Source organism: Pempheris klunzingeri, chromosome 3 (assembly GCF_042242105.1).
Source record: "Pempheris klunzingeri isolate RE-2024b chromosome 3, fPemKlu1.hap1, whole genome shotgun sequence".
Lineage (NCBI taxonomy): Eukaryota > Metazoa > Chordata > Actinopteri > Acropomatiformes > Pempheridae > Pempheris > Pempheris klunzingeri.
The window spans coordinates 8234937-8261576 of NC_092014.1; the positions used below are offsets into that span (position 1 = coordinate 8234937).

Below are 26640 nucleotides of genomic sequence, written 5' to 3' on the forward strand. Positions count from 1 at the left end.
AAAATATTTACTTAAGAAATTTGAAACATACTAAAATCTGTGGCCTGTGTAGTAATACCTTTTGGTACTGATTTAGTCACTGTGTTACAGTACATACACAGGCCTGAATCATGTCCATAAAAACTTTAAGAAAAGAAAATCCAATATGAATATTTGAGTCCTATGTGAACTGTGTACTAATAACACATTACTTTACATGGAAACATATTTATTAAAGTATTCATGTAACATAAATGATTAGAAATCTAAGTGTGCCACATGAAATCAATTCAGTGTCATTTTACCGCGGTGTGTCTTCACACTCTTTAGCGCTGAATGTGTTGCGTGTTATTGAATCTGTTACTTAACCAAATGTAAAGTTATTCAGTGAAGCAAAACGGTGCGAAACAAATTAATTTTTTTTAGTAGACACGCAGGAGCTACAGGAAGGAATCAATGCAGTCATCCACATGAGCGGTCATGTTATTTACTTTCCCTTCCGCATGGAAGCAACCACTCAAATCTGATTTGAGGGGTGTTGTGTATCAATTTGTTACTCATTTTATCCGAAGTTCTAACAATATTACAAAATAATGACACTGTATTGTACTTTACTGTATATTACTAATTGTGTGTGAATTATTTCCCATAAATGTGTATAAAAAGCCTTTTATGCGCCTTTGAGACCTTCCGGTTTCCCCTCCCTTACATCAGCGTGAGGCAGCTGTCACGAGATAAACAGTAGCAGCTTCCGCAGTAAACTAACTGACGCTGGTGAATTGTTTGGAAGAAATCTGCAAAAATGGGTCACAGCGTCTTTCTCATTTTAGCTGCTTTATTTTTCGTCGCATCCGCACAGTTTATACCACCGGTAAGCGACCTTTCTGTGTAATAATTGTGCTGTTTAACACATTGTTTCGACAGAGCCTGAGTGTGTAGTTTAACTACATTTAGTTTGTTTTTATTCTGAAGTGACAAAGAAACCTTCAACCCTGTTTTATGTGGATGTGTTTACAGTTTACAGAAGACTGTCGATCAGAAATGTATCCACCAAAGGGTCCCACGTAAGTGAAACTCGTCTGTAATTTTCATAGAAAGGAATTTAGCTGGTTAGTTAACCTTGCAAGTCACTGATGTGTTTTGTAACCTTTGAATCATGCCTGAACTGTGTTACCTTCACTTGCTCTTCGTAAATCTCTGCATCCAAATCCTAAGTAACATTTGAGGATGTATTTTGCTTTCATGTTTTGTTGGCTGCTGTCAATGTCAAATGTTTCAAATCCTCACTGGAATAAGATTAATTATTAAGATTAATGTCATTTATGTCATCTGTAGTTCTTCAGTGGATTTAAAGCCTGAGAAAATAACCCTGTTGATGTCATCAGGAAAAATCAATTACCACCAGTCAAAGATGATAAATCAATCAATTGTCTGGCTGGAATGCCTGATATTCACTGGATGTCATATGTCATAAAAAGATTCACTTTTTTTCAGTTTTCTCTTTGCATAAAATTCAAGTGTACATTTCCAGCATCTCTTGAAGGCAGCATTCTTTTTCAAGACATAAAACTAGGCCTGCAACCTTTATTTTAAGCAACTTTTTAAACTATTTGTGTCCACATTAGATTAAACTGAGGTTTGCTGGTCAGATAGAATCAGTCTGCTGCATTTTTAACACCAGAGGCATTAAATGTTAAGTTACCCTCAAACGGATATGAAAAGCACATCTAGCCTGAGATGTTTTGAATTGGCTCCTGTTATTGCGCTTTATTTGCGCTTCAGTGGTTTTACAGCTTTTCCTTTCTGATCAGGTTCAAAGCAGCTGTAAGTTGGTACACGGTAGACCTCGACTTACCGCCCAGCAAGAGATGGACAGCTGTGATTACAGACAAAAAAACAGATGTAAGAACACTGTCATGTACTTTAAACTCTAGGTCTCACAAATACTATTTGTTTTTGTTAGTCACGATTTCTCTCTTTTTAGCTGGTGTCCATGATTCAGGCCATCAAAGACTTGGCCAATGCTTTTGTGCCCAGTGGCCGGCTTATAGAGCTGGTTGACGTCACGCTGGTAAGTGCCATTCCTCTCTCTGAGCTATGTTTTGCTCAGAATAACTGGTGTATTTTCATTGTCAGGAAAGGCTTCATGACAGTATGTTCTATAATGCTCTGCAGCCTTTGATGGTGAACACACTCCCAAACCCTTTCCGTGATGAAATCAAAGGGATTGCAGCTGTTTCAGGGATTCCTCTTGGTAAGAAAACCCAAATGTTGTTTGAATATAACTCCCTGTTTGTAAAAATGTCCCATTGACCCTTTTTAAAATCTGTTACAATCCAGGTGAAGTCACCTTGTTCAACATCTTCTATGAGGTTTTCACTGTGTGCACGTCAGTTGTTGCAGAAGATGATAAGGGTGAGTTATCGTCCAGTATCAGATTGACTAATGAATTTAAAATAATGCTGAATAAGTACTGAAACACTCCTGGGCTCTGCACTCTTACAGGTAACCTCATTCATGGTAGAAATCTGGATTTTGGGTTATTCATGGGGTAAGAATCACTCTAAAATTGCAATTTTTGAGCTTGATAGTCTTGCATCTCATGAGACGGACTGTCCCCTCCTCACAGCTGGGATGTGAAAAACAAGTCGTGGATCATTAGTGAGAAGTTGAAGCCTCTAGTGATCAACCTCGACTTCAAGAGAAACAACCAGACTGTCTTCAAGTCTACGAACTTCGCTGGATACGTTGGCATGCTGACCGGCATCAAGCCTGTGAGTCACTTAGCATTACAGCTATAAAACATAATTTTAACTTCAGTGACAGCTGTTGAGTCGTGTTTACGTCTTGCGCATTTCTGGATGTATGAAAAAATTAATACGATTTCTCTTCTTTCTCTCCCAGCATGTATTCACTCTGACTATGAATGAGCGCTTCAGCATCGATGGAGGATACATCGGTGAGTGATTAATCATTTTGCTCAGGAGTATCTCAACGTGCATTTAGAGAGAAGGTCTAGTTTTTGTTTTTTTTTAGTACTTTTCATCAGCTGAACCTGTTCCCATGCAGGAATCCTGGAGTGGATCTTAGGGGAGAGAGATGGGATGTGGATGAGCTTTCTCACCCGCTCCGTCCTAGAAAAAGCAAACAGGTATTCCTCTTTGATATTCAAAGGCACATTGTGGAGTTTTTGGCCAGGCCACTGGTGTTGCTGTAATGTTTCTGTGAGCAGGTCACTGTATTATTTGTGTCTCGCCTTCTAGCTGCATGTGTAGTAGAGGCACAGTGTTGATGTGATTATCATTTTCGTCAAGGACAGTTGTGTATATCTGTATGTGTGATGGCTTTAAAATGCTGAGGTGCACCAGAATAAGAGAAGGAGGCTATAAGCTGATGGGCAGAATTCAGGTTTTAAAAGAAAATGCTTTGTTTTCATTGGATAGAAAATGCATTGTTTATTAGGTCTTAAGGACTGAGGCGATGCAATTTGCTGGAGAACAAACATTAAAAAGAAACATTTGTCCCATAAAGGAACCTTTTTTAGCTTCCTGAAAAATAAAATACTGTTTGTATAGTACAGCATTACAACAAAGCAATTGAGATGCTTGAGACATGATGTAAAAGAAACACAAGGCAAATGTAAAAAGTACACACAAAGAGGATTTAAGAGATGATAAAAGTAAGTGGAATTTGATTTGAATATAACAAATGAATCAGGACAATAAAAACTAGTTTGCACACAGACTGTAGTCATAGATATAACTGAATAGTGCCATGTTTAGTTTAGTTTAATTTAATAAAAGGCACTTGTAAACAGTTCTTATGAATTATACCATAAAGCTTGAACAGATTTGTGGTGCATAAAAACCTCTCTGTGTTAAGTGACAACGTCTGTGTCCCAACAATGAGCCTTGTCTCATTCTCACCAGCTACGAGGAGGCCAAAACTCTCCTGGCTCAGACCAAGCTGCTGGCTCCGGCCTACTTCATCCTCGGGGGAAACAGTACGGGCCAGGGCTGCATCATCACCAGGTCCAGACTGCTCAGCATCGACATCTTGGAGTATGTACCAGAGCTTATCCTGTCATTTTTAGAGTGTTTGACATAAACAATGCAGCGTGTTTTGCATCCTGGGTAAACAGAGATGACTGTGCGAGTTTTTAAATGTGTGACAGTCCTTTGCAAACCAAAAACACCATATAACAATAATAATTATTACAATATTGCACTGGTGTCCAATCTTTTGTTACAAGTGGCTCAAAAGTCACAATGATGCAGCTTTTCTTGTGCTCTTCTTGCAAAACAGCTCTTACGCAACAAGAAACTGATGATAGCTTTGGTTTCAGATCACCTGATTCAACTCAAATCAGTTGTCACGCGGTGAGGTTTTTATTTAATTACTGTGCTTTAGGATCAACCTGAAGCTGGGCCGGTGGTACGTCCTGGAGACAAACTACGATCACTGGAAGGAGCCTTTGTTCCTGGATGATCGCAGAACTCCTGCCATGAAGTGTATGAACCAAACCACACAGAAAGTGAGTGCTGAACACACACACACACACACCCTGGACAAATTTATGTTACTGATAAGATGCAAATGTTCTACTTGAGTGGTAAAACACCTTCAATCTCCCCTTTTTTGTTCTTTAGAACATCTCACTGAAGACCATGTATGATGTGCTCTCAACCAAACCAGTGCTTAATAAGGTCAGACTTTCAAGTAACAAATAGTTTCACAAAGACAAACTTCACTCGGCGGAAGTACATTTTTCTCACTTTTTTTTTTTTTCCTTTTCCCTAACAGTTGACAACATACACAACACTGATGCAAGTCTCTGAGGGAAAACTGGAGTCGTATATCCGCGACTGCCCGGACCCCTGCATGCCCTGGTAACAGTCCAACCACTGAACCCGGATCAGTTTGTAAATGCGTCGGTGCACGGGCAGAAGCTGCTATGGAGACGAGCTCAGCTGATCTTAGAATAAATCTTAAGGTTGTTTGCACAGCTAACAATGACCTGAACCAAAGTTTGCGTCGACGGCAATGTCATTTTGACATTTGTTTTTTCAGACAATTCAGGAATACTTAAAACTCTCTTAAAAATCAATACTAACTCCTTCTTTTGTCTGTTTGAGGGAAATGGGTAGAAAAGTGAATCATGCTTGTAAATGTGTTCCGTTATTTTTTTGTTACTGTAATTATGTATTAATATTAATGTATTTGCAGAATGGGTCCATCTGTGAATCTGAATTGCTTGTTAATAATTCAATTAATACTAAATATTGTTCTACTTTGTTAAATCTCGAATCCAGCCCACACACTCACCACTTTGTGCCTCCACACTGTGCGGCCCAGCTTTAGTTCAGTGTTGTCTTTTTTTTAATCCTTAAATCGTCAGTAGGTACAGTCTTTCCACATGACTGATCATTCAACATACAGACACTGAAAAATGTACCTCGTAACTGCCAACTTCCTGTTTAGTTTAAAATGATGGTAAATAAAGGAAATGAAAATGTGAGGCTCTACTTGTTTCTTCACTGACTTATTTTAACAATTATTTGATAAATTGTTCTGTCTATAGGGTGAAAGTAGCAACACAGCAGCATTAACAAGGCTCACATGGTTAATTGAATGAAAAATTATGTATATAAACACACAAACCACCATTTTTGAAAGTTCCAGCAATTTATTATTTAAAATTTTATTACTGTAGTCAACATTTTAATGACATGAAAATCAATGGAGAATAACCATTAACAGAACAAAATAGTATATAAAGATTTGTCTGAAGGGATAAAAGTTAAGTCAGAGCTTTGAGCTCTGATATAAAGGAAAAAGTGTTCAAGCTGGAGAAACAATTGGCTGAAGTCACTCGGGCTACAGCTGAACTTCCATCCTACTTTAATCTCTTTATAATAAGGGAATCAAGTGCAGAAGATGAGCTGTACAGCAGTAAGGCCAGGCCAAGACAAATAAAACATTTAAAAAATAAAAATAAAGATCACAACTCAAGTCAAACTGATCCCAGAACCAAGAGAGAGACTAAGGCAGATCTGAAGAGGAGTTTCAGTCCTATAAAGATTCAGAAAGAGGCTTAACTGTCTGTAATCAGCAGCATAAAGACAACCCCTACCCAGAATACCAATAAATCACATTGAACATTCAGGAATAAAATGAACTAAGTGTTGTTTGTGTGTAGATGCTTAGTTCTATCTGTTGTGTGTGTATGTGTGTGTGTGGGTGTGTCAGAGTCACAGCTACCTTGTGACCAATATTATGAGCCTTTGCTACTTGAAACTAGCAGATAAAGAATCAACAATCATACATCCAGAGCAGACTTGGGGTGTAAGCATAGTGTTGCAAAAAAAAAACAAAAAAAAAAAACAGGAGATTCTGAGACATCGGTATAAACCTTTACACACTCTGGGCGCCAACATTGTCTGAAGAAAAAACAGAAACAAAAGAAAATGCATAATTTAGTCTGAAAAGGTCTGGACCTTTAGTTCACAGACAGAAAAAAAAAAATAGCGGCCAATTACTGCATGAATGTACAAAAGGTAACAAGAGACAGTGGTTTGCCTTTTGTGGGTTATTCGGCATCTACAGAAACAAAACTGCAATTCATACTGACAAGGATTGTGATGCATACCTGGTTCCTTCAGTGCATGTGCATTTCCCACCAGCCCAGTCAGCGATTCAGTGTTCCCGTTGAGGATCTCCACAGACAGGTTGTTATTCTGCTGCTCCTCCACTATTCTCTTCTGTAGCTCCTCCTGGTGTTACAGCACACAGCATGTCATAACATAACGATGTTCTCACAGGGATTTTCCACCTTCACTCCCCTTTAATGAGCAGTCATTATGTACATCTTGAGAGTTTTTAAATGTGTCAGCTGTTACACACCTCACACATGACTGTGAGCTGCAGTGGCAAGTCATCCACCTTCACAAAGTCTTCCTCATCAGACTTCTGACTGGTGTTACCTGAGCCCATCTCCTGCATCAGTAATAATAATGAAATCAATACAAAACAGCTTCAACAAAGCGTTTTAGTAATGAGTAATGCTGCGTTCACTGTTCTGATTAAATCTGATAATTGGATAAATATAAATATCCGGAGCACATTTTTTATTTAATCTAAGCATCTTCTGCTTTGGACTCACATCTACATTGATCATGACGGGTGAGTCTGAGTCTGGGCTGCTCGTGGTGGCCGACTCTTTGGGAACGTCCTGGCTGTCACAGACTGCAGAGCCTCCTTCTGAGTGAGCAGCTGCTCCAGCTTTAGTCTCCTCCTCAGGACTCTGGCACTCCGCCATGTCACGGTCCTCCACTGTAGAAACCACAGTCCCAACTGGATTGTTGATTTCTACAAAGCAGAGGAATAAAGCGTATGTGACTCACAGAGGGATCTAAAAATACAAGAATTCTACAAGACAAAAAGCCAGTTTGACATTTTCTAGCTTGAAGGCCTCACCATCGTCATTCTCTGAACTCCTCACTATAGGTTTGGTCTCCTGGGTTTCACTGCCTGTTGTCTCCTGAAGCATGAGAGAAATACATTAGATTCAATTATCTAATTAATGGATCTTTATCAAATATTAGCTCTGTGACTAACTGTAGCCCTGACCTCTTGCTCCACCTGTCTGTCAGCAGACGCCTGCAAAGATGTTTGGACATCAACAGGTCCGGCTTCAAACTCCTCCATTTCCTCCTCCTCGTTCTCATCCTCTCCACTGCCATAGTTTGTCAGGGCCTGGGTCTCTGCTTTGGAAAGACCTGAGAGAAAAAATGAGACACATGTGTGTAACACTACTGCATGCATGTGTGTGTGTGTATGCATAAAATTACATTTAGGCAGAAAAAAACAAATGTGAAGGAATTGGTACATATTTTTAAAAAGGTCAATTTTAGCATGATTATTTCACGCTTATTTCCTGGTGGCAACTACTCGTTGGCGGTGATGGATTTTCACTTACTGATGGACAGAGGTATTCCTTGTCTACCCACTTCATCCTCCTCTTCCTCTTCAACCTCTGATGCTTCACTGCTTCTGCTGTTCTTCGTCTCGGTCTGCAGGTAAAGCTCCTGGAGAGGAGAATCACCTTCCTGTTCAGCCTCGTCTTGATCCTGGGAGGAAAAGAGAAACGCTATTGTAACACAGATTACTGGTGTACTAGATCGGTGTTGACAGCTTCATTATCAGTATTAAAACATTACCTTGTCTTCATCAGTGTAGATTGGAGAAACTGATTTATCACCACAAGCTATTGCATTTTCCTAGATGGAGGAAGTAAATTAACACAAAGAGTCAAATTAGTCTCATTGAGACAAATTTCTGAGGCACGTAATTAAAACTCAAAACTAGAATAGAAGAAAATAGAGGAAACAACTGACCTTGAGACTAGATTTTGCTTTATTGGGTTGCTCGGCCCTCTTCTTATTTTTGTGTTTGGCTGCCAAGGTGCTGCTGCTGCTGCTGTTGTCCAAATCCTGCATGAGCCTAAAGAAGGCGAGTTCATTGAAGAGGATCTCTGAGATCTCCACTAGAAGGTCTTCCCCGCAGTCCTTCAGAGTGCGGCCCATAAATTTACTGAGAGAGTCCTGAAGACAGTGAAATGACATAAAAGCCGTGATCAAGCTGATCTTGTGTCCCCTGCACGTGAAGAACCTGGTTTTTGGCCCGGGTCGTACCTGCAGTATGCCTCCCAGCTGTTTGTGGAAAAAGCGGACAAACTCCTTGCTTTCATCGTTCTGTTGGGTGAGAGTAAGAACCATGCGCCGCACAGATGTCAACAGCTGGAGGGAACACACCTCATCCATGTTCTCCTAATAAAAGAAAGCATGAACATTACATAGAGATTTAACACCTGCTCACATTCACAGTGGTGTGCGCAGTACTGACAACATTCATTTTGAGTGTTAAAACTCTGAACAGTAAATAATTAACAAGCACAACTTTTTGGATTAAATAGATCCATTAAAATATGGGAAATTCTTTTTTTTTCCAATCCCATGACATTCTCTGCTTGCACAAAGCAAACATCAATCCACCCTGCAGCTCCCTGTGTTGGTTATCCTACCTTCAGGAAAGGAATGACTTCTGTCATGATGGCTTTGATCTGACGATCCAACTGCTGGGTGTCAATCTGAGGGCAGCGCACATCACCAGCTGCACCCTCTGCTGACAGACGAACACAAACAACATCATCAGTTCATTCCTAACTTCCTCTAAATTAAACAGCAAAGTGAAAAGGCGCGTGGTGTACTCAGGCAGGCTTATGTGACTGGGTACCTTCCACTTGGTCAGCAGGGTTAGCAGAGGGATGTTCAGCGTTTGAGACTTCAGAGCCACCTACACCTGCAGTGCTGGCGTTGCAGGGGTTAAACTCAGCTTTAAGCTTCATGCGCTCATACTCCCTAATCCTGGCCAGAGCTTTGTCTAAATGAATCACCGTGTTGCCTATCAGAGCAGCAAAGAAAGGAGAGCACGGGGTGAAAGGGAGACAGAAATGGGATCCAAAATGTTCAAAATCAATGAAGCACGAAAGAGAGGGCTGTAATGAATATTAATGCATCTGTAACCAGGTTTACACTACAGGATCAAGTAAGCCAGCATCACTCCTAATTTACTGGATGTCACTAAAGTTCCCAAACTCAGAGTCCATTTTCATTTCTTCTGAAAGTTATTTAGGCCATGTGATATTGATCCTGAGGCATAAAGTGGTTGTTTTACCAAAACAAGCCCTCAGAGGCACTGCTGGAGAAAGTGGGAAGGGTTACCTCATTCTGATATAGTTATAGGCTATAAGCAAAGCATTTCAGCTGAGCACCAGGGTGTGGAAAGAAGTTTCATATAAGTTACAGTTTTACAAGCTTCAGCCCCTTCTATTCCAAAATCAGATAGCTTATACATGCGTATCTATACCCAGGTCATCGTTAGCAAATGGTTCCAGGTTGGAGGAGGTTGACATGGGGCTGTCATTGTCCACAAATTCTGCATCATCCCTCTTCTTCACTGTGTCCTGTGTGAGCCTCAAGTTTTTCTCAACCACTTCCTGAAAAAAAACGTTAAGATTCCGTTAGGCGGCACCCATGGCATATATCTGATGTGAACTGAAAATGTTTTACCACAAACTGTTTGATTATAGAAAATGGATGATCCATCACAGATACAGTTTTAAAAACAGCAAACACTCTTGCCATTCTGCTAACATGGCAAATCAGACATTTCATCCATCATTCATTGAACAAAGGCATTATTTGGACAGACAAAAGGCTTGGCGCCCAATTAGGATAACTCTGGGGACCTTGGCCCAGAACAAAGAACACATGTCTGATCTGGCAAAAGAGACGTAGGGAGATGAGGGCTATTTTTTATAGACAGACTTCTGAAGTCTTGCTGTCAAATCAAATTCAAAGACAACGAAGAAGGGGACGGGGGGGGGGGACTTAAAAATCAGAGAATAAAGAGAGACTTGGAGGAATGAAAGGAGACAAGGCTGAGAGAGGAACTAATGAAAGATGTATTGAAATGTAGAAGAGGAAGCGAGTAAACGCCATAAAGAGAGTAGGAACAGGATGACAATAAGAAATCGGTGAAAGACTTCAAGGCTGGTAGAGCCGTGTGAGAATGCCATGCTGGGAAGCAATAATGTGTCTCTTACTGCATCACTGGTAGCCAGACTCTCACTGGGTGTGAGCTCAGACTGAGAGCCGGCGGCCCACACCACAGGACCAAGAGGGGGCAACTGGTCCTCAGCTGCACTCTTCTCTGCCAGGTGCCTGGTCACCAAGTCCTGGCAGAAACACATTGAGAGACTATTGTAAAACATGTTAAGTTCTCAGGGGGATATTGCTTTTATATCAAAGGCCAGGCTCAGATAACCACAGTTTTGAATTCTGACTAGACTTCTCTCTCTCACACACACACACACACACACACGCATTAGGGCTCTCTACTGTTCACCCACCACCACTCAAATTCAAGGAAGCTTTACAAGCATGAATGTTAAATGTTAGATTATTGCTATGTTAAATGGTATATTGAATTATTACATTGTAAGTAAGCAAAATGATTAATCACAAGATAACAAATATAGTGTACTGTATTTAGACTAAACAATTCAATAGAACATATACGTATTCATATAGATAATCATATATACACACTGACACAACATAACTGAATAAAGTAGAATAGGAGAGGAGGAGACTTCCTCACTCCTATACTCATGATTTCTCCAGCTCTTCCTATGTCTTCTTTATCTGTATGGTTCAAGATATGTTACCCTCAGCAGTTCAATGCCACATCTCCACCAGCCTCATGACTGCCAATTCAAAAGCCCATTTTTCCTCCTCCTAATTGTCTCCCCTAAAGGTCTGGCCTGCCCACAAAGCAGAGACATTCTGTCCAATATCAAGCTTTAAAATGATTGAGACAGGCCTAATTATGTCTGGAAATAGTTTGAGAGATCTAAATCTTATCTGTGGCTAGTCACATGGCCAGATATCCTGTGCCAAACAACCTTTCTGACCTAGAAGCCAGACAAGAACTCACCCCATATTCAGCCTGAATATCTTCTAATCTAAGCCCAACAAAAAGCAAATGTCCAAGCAAGATTCAAACAGCAGCTGAGTATTCAAACAGAAAAGCAGAGAGCAGTTACGTCCGTCTGTATTTACCTGTAGGGAATACAGTGCCCTCTGCCGAAGGTAGTCCGTGTTGAGCAGCTGCAGCTCATGGAAGAGCTCAATGAGAAAGTGGGGACGGGACTCATTCTGGGAAATCAAAGTAGCCACCTCAGAGTAGATGGTCTCCCTCAGTGCCTCAAACAGTGAGAAGTCGCTGCTTGCATCTACAGGTTCGAGATTTGACAGCATGAGATTTAGGTGGACACTTGCATAATTTCATCAAAAAACAAAAAACATTAGTCTGCCCTTAAACTTAGAAGCTTTGGTTTAGGTTAAGACGAAAATAGGACATGCATGGGATGTTTGGGTGACATAAGAACCAAGTGATGCATAGATTCGTGAGTTTACCTGGTGCTTCTGTGCATGCAATTCTGTTAGAGAGGAAGGGTGTTCTCCAAGCATAGGCTGTGAGTAAGATAAATTAAAGTAACAAAGTAAATTAACTGAAAATTAAAATAAAACATGTAGTCTTAAATGTGCAGAGAAATGTGAATTGAAATTATATCAAAAAGGACAAGATGTTATAATTATAAGAAACAAATACAAAATGACATTAACGCAGATATTAAATGTATATGGACAAAAACAAAAAACAGACACAAGAGGGGTGAGGGGGGTGCGTAACTTTCATGACAAGTAGCTTGACCCATACCAGAGGAGAGGTCATTTCGTTTGTTCCCAAGCTTAGTTTTGCTGTCAAGTTTCTCTTGAGTCAGCTTGTCCAACAGACTCTTATTTTGATCCTTCTGACGAGACAGGGGTGCCCTCTCCTGGGCAAAGTCTGCAGTACTGCTAACACTGTCACTCTCATGGCCTGAGGGAAACACACACACAAAAGCACTAATGAGATTTTCCTCATTAAGTCTGTGCTAATTTAGTTGCAGCATATAAACACAGGAGGAAATTCAACTCCATTTAGATACCTTCGCTGCTCTTGTTGTGCCCTTTGCTCCTCCTGCGACGACTCTTAGAATTGGGCGTCTTGCTTCGTGAGGCCAGGTTGGCCTGTGCAGAGGCCTTGCGCCCGGCCTTAAAGGTCTTTGTGATGGTGGTGGGATCGACTGGATCAGGCATGCTGCTGAAGCTTTCCTGTGACGCCCTGTCAAATCCTTGAGGTCGGGAATGACGGTTGGCGAAAGTGGGGGAGGAGGAGGGCGACTCTTGGGGCTCCATTTTAGATTGGTGATGCTGGACAGTGTTGTTTGTGTAGGAGGTTTTAAGCCAGCCTGTCGGTCTAAAGGGGTCATGTGGAAAATAAATGCACGAACAATAATATTTGCATGTATACAGATATATACATGTAATTGAAGTAAATGATTAACATACCCTCTCTCTGTAGTGGTGTTAAGAGGAGAGCGCTGCAGTGGAGGAGGGAAGCTCATATACTCTGTTTTAATTGAGGTGTTGGGGTCTAACTGCTGCTTCTGGTGGTCAGGAGTTGCCTGACCTGCTGCCCCCTGAGGGAACTCACCCATGGGAGCAGGGAAGAGTGGATATAAGTTAAAGCCTGCAGAGTGAAAGAAAGAAAAAAAAATGTTTCATTAGCCCAAGTGTGAGTGTTAATGGTCCAAATAAATCAATTAAATCATGATCAGGACTTTTGGCCTTTCGTTCCTACATATCCGAGTCACTTCAAACTCAAATGCACAAGTTGAAAAAGAGTATTCCTAACAAGAACAGCAACAACATTGTTCAAACAGTAAACATGAACTACACAAAGATAAAAATATATTCCAAATTACCTATAGAAGGTCATACTTGTATTGATACTAAACATACCATTTAGTATGGTGATGGGGATAGAACATAACCATCTTAAACTGGTCTTAAAAAAATATATTTAAAAAAATCACTGTAAACCTTTACTCTTTTCAGCCTCACTTTGATATTTTCACTTTCTATTGCCTCTAAGGCATAACAGTGAAGAGATGTTTTGTGTGAGAATTAAGCTTAAGAGCAAATAAAACATGCATGTCATACTGGGAGGGAATGGGGATAAGGCAGCAGTTGGCATGTTGTTGACTGAAGGATGCAGGGTAGAGGAGAAGGGGGGAAAGACACCAGCAGAAGCTGAGGGACCGGAGCTGGATTCCTGGGATGCGCCATGTTTCTGTGTCTGCCAACCTGCTGTTGAAGAGGCCTGCTGAAGCTGCTGTTGCTGCTGGCGAAGGAGGTCGTTCAGGACCTGCTTTAGTCTGACGGAAAAGTATGAAAGAATATACAATGTTTGAAAAAAAAAAATAGAACTACATAATATAAATAAAGTAGCGTACTATTGTATACTGTTGTTTTCACCTTTGTACATTGTTTTGCTGCCAAGCCAGCTGGGTGTAACACTGGTTGAGCTGGTGCATGACCAGGTGGACCTGTGGTGAAGACAGGTTGTTGGGTACCACACTGTACTGACCTGTCAGCAGGGTTTGCAACATATAAGAGAGTGTCTACGAAAGGAAGTGAGAGAGGAGAAGAAAGTAGATGATGTTTTCGTTGACAGTCGTTTCATTATGTTTAAAATGACAACGTACAAATGCACCTAAAAAAAAAAAAAAAAGGGTGGAAGGCTAAGAGTAGTGAACAGCGACTGCATTGACAAGTCCACCATGAAATTCAAATTAAGTCTACGAATACAGTGCAAGCTTGTGTCAATTAGCAAGGTTGGTGTCGGTGTCTGTGCATGTATTTGTTCAGTGCACCAACCTGCTGGTCCTGCAGAAGGGTCTGACACATGCTGGTACTGAAGTCCAGCTGTCTCTGCAGCTGGCTGACCTGTTCCTGCCAGTGACATGAGCCCTCAGCAAAGGACAGTTCAGAGGCCCAGCGCAGGTTCTCTTGTCGCCGTGTACCCCCATGCTGATTAACAGACTGGTTTAAACTTCTGGACTGCTGCTGCTGCTGCTGCTGCTGCTTGGCCTTGCTTTTGTTATGAAGAGATGAAATCCCAATAGCTTCACTGGAGAAGGCTGGTGGAGGCTTCAAGTTGCTAAAGACACAAAAAAAACTGGCAAGTTATTTTGAAACACGGATTACAGATATCAGTACAATACAATTCCTTCTGCCTCCACTTTGTCCGACCTTCCTTGATTCTTCCTGTTACTGTAGGGGCACTGGTTCCTGCTGGATGAGTAGATGTGGATGTCATCATCAGAGCTGCTCTCTGCACATTCTTCTTGCTCCTCCTCTTCTTCTGCACCAATCTCTGAGCGATATTCATCCTCATCGTCGTCATCGTCATCATCATCATCGAGGTGGCAGGGAGTGGAGCCCCAGGTGGCCATTGTCCTAATGATACATTGGCAAAATGCTATAAAATGTTGTTGTCTATGGAACAACCTTTAGTTTTAATCCCTTCCCCAACTAAAAAAACAGAAATGACACCAAGTAGGAGGTGATCTGCCATCCAATCACAACAGCTCTCACAACATGCTTAAGCACATGTTGCACAATGAGGCCGCTGTGTGGGTTTTGCAGTTCACCTGTAATTTAATCTTCAATTTTACTTAAAAAAATACAAAATAACTAAAAAAGGTGACTTCTAGCTTGGCCCCTGGTGAGACGGGCCCCTAGCACAGTGTGCCTCCTTACCTTTCATCCCTACTGACAGGCTGTGAGGGTGTAGCAAGGCCTTCTTGGTCGTCAATCCGCCGGGGAGAGTCACTGAGACCACTGCGCCTCTGGTGTTCAGCCATCAAGGACTCTAGGTGCTTCCTTCGCTGCCGCAGTTCTTCCCGCAAGATCTGGTGGCGGCGCATCTCTGACCAAAGCTGCTGACAATGCAAGAACAGAGGGAAACAGCTGACTGTAATCTGTACTGTTGGTTTTCATTTTGAAATCTGACTAGTGGTACCTAAGGGGCATTGTGTGTCCAAGTCCGTTACCTCATTGTCAGTGACCGAAGATGTAGCTGCTTCTGGAGCAGTGGGTTTGAGCACAGCTGAGTTGGTTTTGGGTCCAGAGGAAGATGAGGCCTGGACAGTGGCCGGTGTGGAGACTGCAACAGGAACCTTCCTCAGCAAGCCCTGCTGACTCACTGTGCTGGACAGAGATGACTAGAAAGGATACAAAAACAAATTAAATACAAATGAATACATTAATATGTAACCCAAAAAGCAGATTTATATCAAGTTGACAGTTTATTAGGTACACCTAGCACAAACTAATGCAGTCTAATACAGCTGCCATGAAATAAAGTCTATCTTCAGGAAGAGTATGATTAACTTTAATGGTGGAGGCTGCGGTTTCGAGAGTTCTTTACTGAGGAATGTTTCTATTATTAAGTCGACCACTCTTGATTAAAATGGGATGGACAAAACATTAAAAACTGTTTTGATACAGTTTTGAAAATATCTTTTAAAAATTCTACATACTAATTCGGCTTCTTATCAAACTGTACTTCAGATTATTGGCATATTTCCTGGAAGCCCGTGTGTGTGTGTGTATAAAATACCTGAAGGTCAGGGCAAGCCCACTGCAGGTCCTGGATCTTGCCTTGGATTTCAATGAGCCTCTGGCGTTCTTCATGGAGCTGCTTCAGCTCGTGCTTCTGCTGACGCAGCTTCTCCTCATACAGCTTCTCCCTGTGTCCAGAATAGTTTTGATGCAAGCCAGCCATCAGACATTTTATACAAAGACTGTCAATCTTTTCAAAGATTTTTATAAACTGTACCTGGCCTTGCTGGAGAGAGTGAGTTCTCTGGGATTCTGTTTGGATCCGGTCCCAAATGACCCCACCACAGTAGCTCTGGTATTATTTGGCTGTTGGTGTAAAACTTCATCCTCATTAGCTGTTGTGCCATCTGTGTCATCACTCTGGAAACAGACAGAAACACACACTTTACACAGTTGTTCAGTGTAAGATTGGGTCAGTGTTTCTTAACTAGAACAAGCGTTATACTTAATGCAAAGAGACACTTCAGCTGTTAAAAGAAAAACCTAAATCTAAAAAACACTTTGCTGCTTTTAAAGACCAGCTGTTGCACATTTTCCTTGCAGTTAAAGGCTTATTATTTGTTTTGTTTTATTTCCACAAATAAGTGGCCAACCCAGATGCAACATTTAATGAAACAATATTTAACCCAACATCTGTACTAATACTACTAATAAAAGTCAAATCCCTTTGAGCTTTCCTTTCATTCTGCCAATCAAGAAGTGACACCTACATCCCCACTGTAGTATGTTATTCTGCCTCACCTGAACCATGGCCACCAGCTCCTGCAGCTGCCGAAGCTTCTGCTTCGCTGTCTGCCGATGAACCTTCTGGGCAAAACCTCCGTCATTCCCCAGACTGCTTCTTCGACTAGACCCCGATGCTTCACTGTCTGGAGCCACAGCCTGTGCCCCTTCATCATTATCGAGACCGTCTTCATCCTCATCGTCATCCTTCACCTGATTATAGGGGGTGTCTCTATTGTACTGGCACTCTACATGAGAGTTATAGAAATATGTTTAGTTATGTACAGTTAATCTGTAAAATAATGTAATTTCAAAAATGGTCTGTTGCCCTGTTAAAACTGTTTAAACAAAACCGTTCATTATAAGCTCCACAGCACTCCTTCTTAAAAGCCACATTATGGGACTAATGCATGGAATTCTGATGTTTTCAAACAATTAAGATAAATGATGCCAAGTTTGAGAGCCATACTAATCAGTAATGATGATAAAAACAATGCACCATTCAACAGTATTCAACCCAATAACCCTAACCCTTCCAATGGCACTACATCCAGTTACATTTATATCATCAAATCTTAATGCCACCCATTTGCCTGTACATGAAATAATGAAATGATATACAATGAAAACCCAAAAAGAGGAAAACTATCAGTTGATATGTGCAAGTGTATGCTTGAGTGTACCTATGGCTGAGGGGATGTTGAGGCTTCGGAGATTGGCTGCTGACCGGTTGTTGATCTCGCACTCAGTATTCAGTCTGCCATCGCGGTTGTTAGTGGCACTACTCCTGACACTGCGCCCGTTGGTCAGGCTGTTCAAGTCTGTCCAGTTCCCGCTGCGCTGTGGGTTTCTGAAGAGATGAATAGCAGTGGCTGTTATGGATACATCACAATGCCAGTAGTCGAATAACACACCGTGGCCTGATGCTAAACACGATCATACTGTAACTTGAGCCCAACAACAACAACCCCCCTCCTATTGGCAGAGTTTCAGTATAATTTAGCACTTTAACACAAGCTTTTAATTTTCTTTTGATCAATTAACTGATTGACAGGTCATTGCAGCTTTAGTATAATTAAAGTCCAATCAGATCTTTGCTTATTCAGAAAAAAAACTGCAATGTCACGTATAGAACTATCCATCTATTTAGACAAACACACCTGATGTTAGTTACAGGCTGGCGGTTCTCCTGCTCAGAATCAAACATGGCCTCAAATATAGAACCGTCCTCTGACTCGTGGTCCTCTTCCTCCTCTTCCTCATCGTCATCATCTTTCACATTCTCGTTGACCGCATCCACCATCATATCAGAAGTTTGCTCGTAGTACTGCACCAATTCCCGCAGCTCATTCAAGCGCTTGTGGACCTCCTTTAGCTTCCTGTGGGGAGTACAAGAGAACAAGAATTATGTGACAGAAATGCAAATCTATACCATGTTTAATAATTAAAAAGGTTATGTGACACGCCAGGACAATGTCTTCACAATTCCCCCATCTACTGATGTTCAAAGTAAAATGGAACCTACAGAAAAGCAACCTTATAAAAAGTGGAGGCTGGGTGTCTTGTTCAATACCATTAATACCATGAAAATAAAAGGTCATGTAGTAGATTTTGTGGCTGTGTGCTTTCACTGAACTATCCCCACTTTATACAAACACCCTTCCGCTGATATCTGACCTGCCTTTTCAACCGCTTGAAGCTGCACGTGTTTCTGTGAGTACCTGAGCTTGTCTGTGGAATTGGAGCTTTCCTGATGTTGTGTGAGTGGAGGATGAAAGGAAGGAGAAGCTGAGGCCCCATTAGAGCAGAGAGCAGATGGACAATCTGAAGATCCTCCCATGCTCAGACTGCACTGTGTTGACAAGCCACGACCTGCAACGAACCACACGCAGTTCAGTAACACTTAAAAGGGATAAAAGCCACAGAACTGCAAGACAATGACTTGGAAATACTCTTACATGAGTTGTTATTGAGTGTTTGGTCTCTGAGTGAATGCAGCTCCTGTAGGATCTTGTCCATGGTTTGCTTTTTGTCTTGAAGTTCTTGGAGCTTGGTGAGTTTGGCGCTGGCAGCTGTTGCTCCCATGTCTAGGCCAGTGTGGGGACCAGAGGCAGAGTGGAGAAGAGGCCTGTGCTTAGGTGGACCAACAGCCTGGGGAGCCCTTGACCAGCACACCTCTCTTGAGAGGGAAAGGCTCTCTGCCTGACGACGGTTGTCTGGCACTGCTTTAGTCTACAGGGCATAAATAATGAACAACTTGAACCATAAATGTGTTATTAAACTGTTAAAGCACATTTCTTGATAAAATAAAAGATTTCAAAAAAGTTGTCATGGCTCGTCAAAAGAGAGTTAGACTAGGGGTAGACATGCCAGCATTATTGATTATACTCCCTTCATCGAATTGTTCAAAATAAAACTCTTCACATACTGACAGACTTTGTGTCATAATTCTATAAAGGTTGTCATTATTAAAAATTACTAAAAAACGTATGACTCAGAGGTCGGGTCATTGTTGGAAATATCTGTTGACGACATAATGTTACTACTTAAGGACACCACAGCAGCTTTTATGCAGAGTCTACGGTACCTGAGAATCGTGTAGCTGGTTGTGGAACCTCTGGATCAAATCGTTCAACTCGTCATTCAGTTCTGATGTGATGCTCAGGCCTGAAACACTGCCTGTTGTTTCTGTGACAACTAATGACATCGACAACACGTCAAAAGAATTCAACAATCAATTTATCAATTTCAATTATTAAAGGGAAAAGGGAATTTTAAAGGCTGTAAATTGTCTCAGCTACAATAACTATAATGTAATCCTTTAAGAGATAGACCCTGTGAAATCATTTTTGGTTAACCAGAAACAGCCTTTATATCACTCAATTCAATGCTACCAGACTCCACTGACAAATACAGTAATTGTACCTTGTAGAACCTCAAGTAGCTAGTCTAGGTGCTGTGACTTTGGTGTTAGTTTGGATCCAAACTACTGTGTTTAAAACACCAAAGTCACACATTAACACAAACAAACTTACCAATTGAGGAAGTTGTAAAATTATACTGTTTTCATCAACGGAGTCTGGTGGCTTTGAACAGAGCAATATGACAGCCATTTCTGGCTAAACAAAAAGGATCTTACAGATCTATCACTGTAGGGATCCTTTCAGTAATGCTGTCAGACACTTCGAATAACAATGTTATAAGTCTGTCAGTGGCAACGATGAACCCTTTAGTGGGCATACTGACACAGTTGCCCCAAAGGATTATATTACAGCCACTGTAGCTTGTTCACAGCCCAGAATGGGCCGATGATTGTGTTAGTGTGAATCTCACCAGTGTCTTCAATCACAGCAAGTGCCTGTTCTGCACTGTCCTGCATGGCCATTAGTGCTTCTTGTCGGCCCTGCAGGGCCCTGAGCTGCTCCTGCTGCTCCAGCATCTTCTTCAGCAGCTCGTGCTGCTTACGTAGATTCTCTAATTCCTCCTTCTGGTCAGCTCGCACTATTTCTGGCCTTCCTCCCTAGAAAATTCACACCCACATAGAATTACAGACACTGAATCCACCTAAACAAAGCAGCAGTACTCAGCAGAAAAGGTAAAAGAGGCATGTCAGGTACTGACTTTGCAAATAAAACTAACCTACCATGATAAAAGCAAAGGAAGGACAAACCGCTTAGTTTATATTTCCTCATGTCTGAATTCAGAGATACAATACAATTACCTAATTTTAATGACAATGGCTATGTGTAATGCAACAGAGACCATTCACAAAAGTAAAAAGAAAGTCCACAAATGTACACACTGTTGCATTTGAAGCATCTGAAGAGCGGACTTCAATGTTAAGGGAAGTGCTCTCTGCCAGTGAACCGGAGCCAACTGCAGAATCCAGGGTCCCAACATCATCCTCCTCATTCTCCCGTGTCTATAGACGTAGAAAGAAGATGGAAAGGACAGCCAGTGACTGAAAGATAGCTAAATAGGAAAGTATGTAGCACACAATTTTTTGGCATTGTTTTTAGGTGCATTTTTGTCACAGAACAGACACGCTTCTTATTTATTAAATAAATCAATCCACACTGATTCCATGAGATACGAGAAGTGTTTCTTTTTACATGTCCATTTATGCATGTTTAAATCACAAAAATGCCCCGCTGTTAGTGTTTTCAACTTATTAACTGTGTCTCCAATGATCGATCACGGCTCCCTGTCTGTCTGTGAGCTGTATGTTTCACTAACTTCACCAGCAGATTCAGCTCACTAGGTGGGCGGGGAAATATAATCAGTGTATCAATATTCAGATTTTTACTGATTTCTTCACTCACGTCTCACTTCCTGAGTGGATTCCCAGTGAAAGTAATATCTTAGAAACTAAAAATGATTCAAAAGCAATATGTGCATCCAAATGTTCCATATATGAGAATGCCTACACGTAAGAGCTGTTTTAATCTTATAACGTGGTTTGAATAAAAAAAGTGGAGCAAAAAAAGTCGTCATAATAATAAATAATACTACTTGCCAATACTACTACATATTTCAAAGAAATGCTCCAGTCAAAGCCTTCCGGCAGCGATGGAAGTATGCTACTGAGTGTCCTAGTTTTTTCATCACATGAAACATGACTTCACTGCTTGACACGTTTCAGGCCACAGAGAAACGCAGCCATTAATAAATATATATTTGACAAGCAGATCAAGATAAAACACAAACAGGTTCCAATATGACAATAACTTAGCAGAAAAAGAGCACATTTTAGTGAAATGGCATACCTTTTTCTGACAGCATGAGAAAAACAAAGAACTGCATGAATAAGGAAAAAGATCAAGGAGAAACAAATGACAGACTAACCAGCATCTTCTGCAGGAAGCGTAAATAGGACTTCTCCTGCTCTTTGAGGTGGTCGATGAGATGGGAGAGACGCTCCACGTTGGCCGGCACATCATTCTTCTCCACCAGGTCATCCCGCATGGAGCTAGCCTTACTGATGTACTCACGGATCTGCACCAGTTTGCTCACCACCTGAGACAGTACAAAGAGTAGAGGGTGGTGTATGGGTGTGGGTTTCAGGGGAGTAAATGAAAAGAAGGCAGAGAAAGACGTAAGGAAAGGTGAGCGAGCATCTGTAGCAGCGAGACAGACTGGGCGAAATAAGGGCAGAAGGGGGGTTGGGAACAAAACTCACTGGGCACCAAGGGTGGCATATTTATAAATTGCCCTAAATACAGCCTTGTTTCAGCTGCACCAGCTCTCTCTCACTTTTATCCTAGTTCTGGTTTCACAGAGCAGTCTGGAGAGCAGTATTACATAGACAAAGCTATGTACATATGAAAAAGGTCTCATTTAAATGAAATGTGAAATTACTGTTGTTCTAACAAATCTGCAATAAGTGATTTGTTTGGCTACTTGAGGGCAGTGGAAACATGCTTTGAACACAACACTGACATATCATTATGTTTTAAGTTAATATAGCGAATATGTTATCAACAGTTGCTGATTCACACATCCGGCAGTTATGGAACTACATTAGCATTCATTTGGAGTTTTTAGCCACGTGGTTGATTTTAGTCCAACAATCATAATCTTTTAGCTCATTATTTGGTCTCCACCAACTCCTGAGGAAATCTTCTGGCCCTTTAGCTGCTGAGTGGTCCACTATGTTCACCAGTTAGTCGTTAACTGAGTTTATTTGCTGTTTGGTGCTGAGTGGGTAATGTACAGTTAATTTGTAAGAGAGCATTAAGAGTGAACCTAAACAGAAAAGTCATGGGCTGAACAATGAAACAATGAGCAGAAACTCACTAAAAAGCTCCACATAAACAAGGGGAGCTACAGATTCAAGTGATAATTCTCTGTAGATTCATGACTAGAAGCAACCCCTTTCACATTATCAGTTTTTTCACATTGTCATTTGATGCATTGTTATAATAAAAATAATAAATTAACATCTAACCACCCTAACATTTTACTGTATAAATTAAGTGTTAAATGTGGATTCTTGGCAGAGTAGTCAAAGGTTGGATTGTTTTTTTCCCTTATTTTTGGTTGGAAGATAAATGTCTGCTCATGTTATTGTGGTTTCACATGCGTTCTAAAATAAAGTTAATAAAGAGACAAACTTTACGAATTGCATTTTTACATTTGTTAACACAAAAAAAAATCTTTCTCAAAGTTTATTGAATTGAAATGACATAACTTTCAGTGTCTACTATAATTTTGGTGTGTTACAAAGGAGAACTATCTTTTGTATTGCAAAATGTTCCAGTTTTGTGCCTTTAGTAATAGAACTACTGTCTCAGCAAGGTTCCACGATTGACAGTGTTGGTCTGAGTGTCCGTCAGTCAATCACTTTAGTCCAGATTGAAACATCTTGACAAAAAATGGATGGATTATCATGACAGAGGATGAATCCCAATAACTTTGGTATTCCTCTGACTTTTCCTCTAGCTATTGACATTTGAGGTTGACATTTGTGGTTCAGAATAAAATATCTTGCTAATTACAGGATGAACTGCTATGGAATTTGCTACAGATGCTCAAATTCCATGGAGGATAAATAAATGAATCACTCTAGTGCCACTAGCAGATCAAAGTTTTCACTTAGTCAGTAAAATCTCACTGCTCCACTCAGTCTTGAGACTACAGGGTGTCAAGTCAAACAAGTTAAACAAAAGCAAGAGATGATTAAAACCTTAATAACAACAAAACAAAAGGTTACCTGACTGCTGTCTATTCTCTGCTCTCCTCTGCCATATTCTCTGTGCACTAAGGGCCCCCTCTCTGTGCCACCACGGCTGAGCCTTGGAGTATCCTTGGTAGGGACCAAAGGGGTTAACGTATCCCTGAGTCCTGGGCTCTGCTTCTTAGTTTCCTTGGTGATAGCTGGTGTGGCTGGGGCAGAGGAGGAGGGAGGGAGCAGCTCCTTACTTTTGTTAGTGTTTACATGCAGAGGTAGGAAGTTGTAGGGCTTTTTGTTCTCTCCAGCTAACTGCCGCTGGTTGTTGGCAGCTGTGACACGCCCCTGGGAGTCACTGCCGATACTCCTCTGAGTGAGAAAAGAGGACATGAGTCAGACAAATTATCACTCAAGATTCTATGCATTTCCTATTAAAACTGAGCTACAACAAATAGTAATTTTTGTGTGTTCATTTAATGTATTACAACGGTTTTCATGCCAAAATGTAAAAAGGTGTAATACAACGTTTTTTTTTTCTTTTTGTGCAGTGCTCCACCTCCAACTGCAACCCTCCGCAGACCAAAGTCAACCAAAAAACTATATCAAACTATGAAAAATATTCTTCTATCATTTCCTCTCAGGCCTGACAACTCATTGTGGCAACACAGTGGCACTTTCTTACTGAACATGAACTACAACTTTCTATTCTGTTTGACAGTGTGATGATACTTAAGATTTCTATTCCATGTCCTTGAGATTCGACAAGGGTAAAACATGATACCTGACAGGATAAAGCTACCCACAAATCAATGGGCTCTTTGTGATATCTCGGTCTACAGATTGAGCCACTGCCCATACATTCATATATCTACCAGTATGTCACTCATGCCACCTTATGTCAAATAATCCATCCGTGTATCACAAGAATGTGAATTAACTACAACATACTGACCACACTGGAAAAAAAAAAGAATGTCAGCAGCGTTTCACCTCATCCAGGTCTGTGAAATTGATTCTCTGACGCAGCTTGTCCAGCTCAGCCTGATCTGGGACAGACATCTGGGTAGTGTACTTGATGTGGGGAAAAGAATGAGGAGTGCGTGCTCTCCTGCGACCAGCCCCAGGGGTGGATTCTGGCGAAATATCATTAGTCAGGCGGCTCTCCACCACTGCAGCTGACAGCTTCTTCTTGTTCTTCTCTGAAGATCGGTTGGCTTTCTTCTGCTGTACACCCCAGTCCTGATCAACAACAAAAACATTTGTTCTGTTAACCGTTATGTACGTTTACTTTACTGTACTTTACTAGGGACAGATGCATATCGTGTAGAACATATATATCAGACAAATCATGGCACGAAATTAATACAATACTAATACAATCAGGCTCTATAATGAAATTAGGAAACGTCAAAATCACCAGTCATCATCTTCTATACAGTTCTGAGCAGCCCTTACCATGTTGTTGAGTCTATCTTCCAGACTGCCATTGGTTACAGTCCAGTTGTGCAGCTCTTCTGCACTGTCATGGAAAGGAGTGCCTCCTGTTGCCATGTCACCCACCTACAGCTTGCTGGAATTTACAGGAACCACAGAACAAAAAGCAAGTAATACAAGTCTACATTACCAACATTAGAGGAAAATGGGCATTTCATAGTTAAAGAAACTGCATGCTTACAGCTTGTTGGAATTCATAACAAAAGAGATACGGATCACCACACAGCTCTACAGCACAAACACATTATCCAAGAGAACAACAGAAGAACAAGAAAAGGGCATTAACTATGCGTTTTAGGAGAATATACACAAAACTTAAAGCAAGGTTACCTAGTAAATAAACATCCATACCCATCACTGTAAATGACCTAACGACACTGACTAAAACAGACAGCAAACTGGACATTTAGCTGTTATTAACCTCATGCTAATAGTTACTTGGCTAACTAGTTGTTAGCTAATAACGTTTTGCTCAACTTGTTATTAGTATTGATGCTAATATTAAATAGCACAGACGTGTTTTATGAACCCAATGCAACGGTTGTAGCTAACAGTTATAAGCTGCAGCAGCAAATGCGTCATTTCTCACCGGCAGCTGTTAAAGTAAGCTAACGTCGACTCTCCAATCAGGACCAGCTTGACAACAGCAGTACGTTGACCGTATAGCTAACCAAGTAGTTATTTTTGTGCCCGTTAACGTTGGCTGCTGTTGGGTTTTGAGCGTGTGTGGCCCGCTCAGATTCCCGGGGAAAAACAATGAGACATTCCCTCCACCACGCAGCCAGTTAGCGCCAGCTCTCTGTCACTACTCCCTGCAGGGACACTGGTTAACGTTAGCTTAGCGGACAGAGAGCTCCACGATAACCAGTTAGTTTACACAAGCGACGAAAACGAGAGCGTATCCAGGTGGTCTCTAGGTGAACTTCACTAGCCTAATATTTATGACCTAGTTCTGTCCCACAATCGCCATGGCAACACGCGATGACCCTGATCTGCACCAGCTAACCTGCTGGCTAACATTAACGTTACCTCGATTTTTCTATTGATCAAACACTGCTACAACATTTATTTATCTCGATCAAATTTCACTAAACACTATGCTAACAGCTAGCGAAAGTTGCCAGGCTTGCTGGTGTAGCTGGCTAATGCTACCTAGCTTGCTAGCAGCTGCTAACTTTAAATGCCTCGATAAAAGTTGGTGTAAACAAGCATCTCAGCTCGCGTCAGCGTTAGCAAAGCTAATCCTAGAGCTGAGAATGAGGTTAACTCTAGGCGATCTAGGGGTTGGAAAACTGTCACAAACTAACCCACATTAACATTAGCTGACGACAAGCCCCGCAGGTCAAAACACTGGCTTTTAGTCGTGTTATTCAAAACTGCTCTTGCTAAATTAGCCTACAGTTTAAAATAGGAAATGCTGATATTACCATTCAGAGTGAACGTGGAGGAGACGCTGTTGCCTAGCACTTCATATATTTCAGTAACGTTAAAAGTTTTACAAATTCCCCCGCAGTCTGGTAAAAGCCATTTGATAAATATTAACGTCTTATCGCTCCCAAAACGCAGCAACTCATGGATGTGATCCTGGCAGGATTTAAACACTCCCGTACAGCAGGTGGCAGTATACATTAGCTA

General features: G+C 41.2%; 2 protein-coding genes across 8 annotated transcripts; one reads left to right on the forward strand and one right to left on the reverse strand.

Moving 5' to 3' along the window:
• Nucleotides 1-743: 743 nt before the first annotated feature.
• Nucleotides 744-5490, forward strand: asah1b (N-acylsphingosine amidohydrolase (acid ceramidase) 1b). The gene is made up of 14 exons (XM_070827545.1): nucleotides 744-850; nucleotides 997-1043; nucleotides 1791-1881; nucleotides 1964-2050; nucleotides 2155-2233; nucleotides 2320-2394; nucleotides 2485-2530; nucleotides 2609-2753; nucleotides 2884-2938; nucleotides 3049-3130; nucleotides 3909-4040; nucleotides 4390-4513; nucleotides 4629-4685; nucleotides 4783-5490. The coding sequence occupies exons 1-14, from the start codon at nucleotides 782-784 to the stop codon at nucleotides 4870-4872; spliced, it is 1179 nt and encodes a 392-aa protein (XP_070683646.1). The 5' UTR covers nucleotides 744-781; the 3' UTR covers nucleotides 4873-5490.
• Nucleotides 5491-5665: 175 nt separating this feature from the next.
• pcm1 (pericentriolar material 1) lies at nucleotides 5666-26582 on the reverse strand. 7 transcript variants are annotated; one of them, XM_070856158.1, is made up of 40 exons: nucleotides 26433-26582; nucleotides 24967-25081; nucleotides 24502-24750; nucleotides 23554-23880; nucleotides 21687-21857; nucleotides 20644-20763; nucleotides 20175-20361; nucleotides 19429-19538; nucleotides 18800-19073; nucleotides 18563-18713; nucleotides 18002-18220; nucleotides 17525-17691; nucleotides 16860-17089; nucleotides 16336-16478; nucleotides 16117-16246; nucleotides 15548-15718; nucleotides 15255-15433; nucleotides 14745-14951; nucleotides 14370-14652; nucleotides 13968-14113; nucleotides 13653-13867; nucleotides 12999-13179; nucleotides 12596-12906; nucleotides 12325-12486; nucleotides 12021-12077; nucleotides 11664-11836; nucleotides 10646-10777; nucleotides 9907-10036; nucleotides 9274-9441; nucleotides 9062-9159; nucleotides 8673-8807; nucleotides 8376-8582; nucleotides 8199-8258; nucleotides 7958-8108; nucleotides 7609-7757; nucleotides 7456-7519; nucleotides 7142-7347; nucleotides 6883-6975; nucleotides 6629-6752; nucleotides 5666-6419 (listed from the first exon to the last, which is right to left on the reverse strand). In XM_070856158.1, exons 2-40 carry the CDS (start codon nucleotides 25060-25062, stop codon nucleotides 6394-6396), a joined length of 6402 nt encoding a protein of 2133 aa, XP_070712259.1. In that variant the 5' UTR covers nucleotides 25063-25081; nucleotides 26433-26582; the 3' UTR covers nucleotides 5666-6393. The 7 variants fall into 7 exon arrangements, with proteins under 7 accessions (XP_070712259.1, XP_070712254.1, XP_070712256.1 ...); XM_070856153.1 differs by having other exon boundaries at nucleotides 9062-9162; XM_070856155.1 differs by having other exon boundaries at nucleotides 9062-9162; nucleotides 13968-14038; nucleotides 15255-15436.
• Between the last annotated feature and the right edge of the window lie 58 nt (nucleotides 26583-26640).

Coding starts and splice junctions, on each gene's coding strand:
- asah1b (XM_070827545.1), top strand. CDS start 782: ATGGGTCACAGCGTCTTTCTCATTTTAGCTGCTTTATTTTTCGTCGCA. Junction 2,234..2,319: donor TGTTTCAGGGATTCCTCTTG/GTAAGAAAACCC, acceptor GTTACAATCCAG/GTGAAGTCACCTTGTTCAAC. Junction 2,531..2,608: donor GATTTTGGGTTATTCATGGG/GTAAGAATCACT, acceptor CCCTCCTCACAG/CTGGGATGTGAAAAACAAGT.
- pcm1 (XM_070856151.1), bottom strand. CDS start 25,062: ATGGCAACAGGAGGCACTCCTTTCCATGACAGTGCAGAAGAGCTGCAC. Junction 14,114..14,369: donor CCCTTCTGCAGGACCAGCAG/GTTGGTGCACTG, acceptor TTCCTTTCGTAG/ACACTCTCTTATATGTTGCA. Junction 9,442..9,906: donor ATTTGCTAACGATGACCTGG/GTATAGATACGC, acceptor CTGCTCTGATAG/GCAACACGGTGATTCATTTA.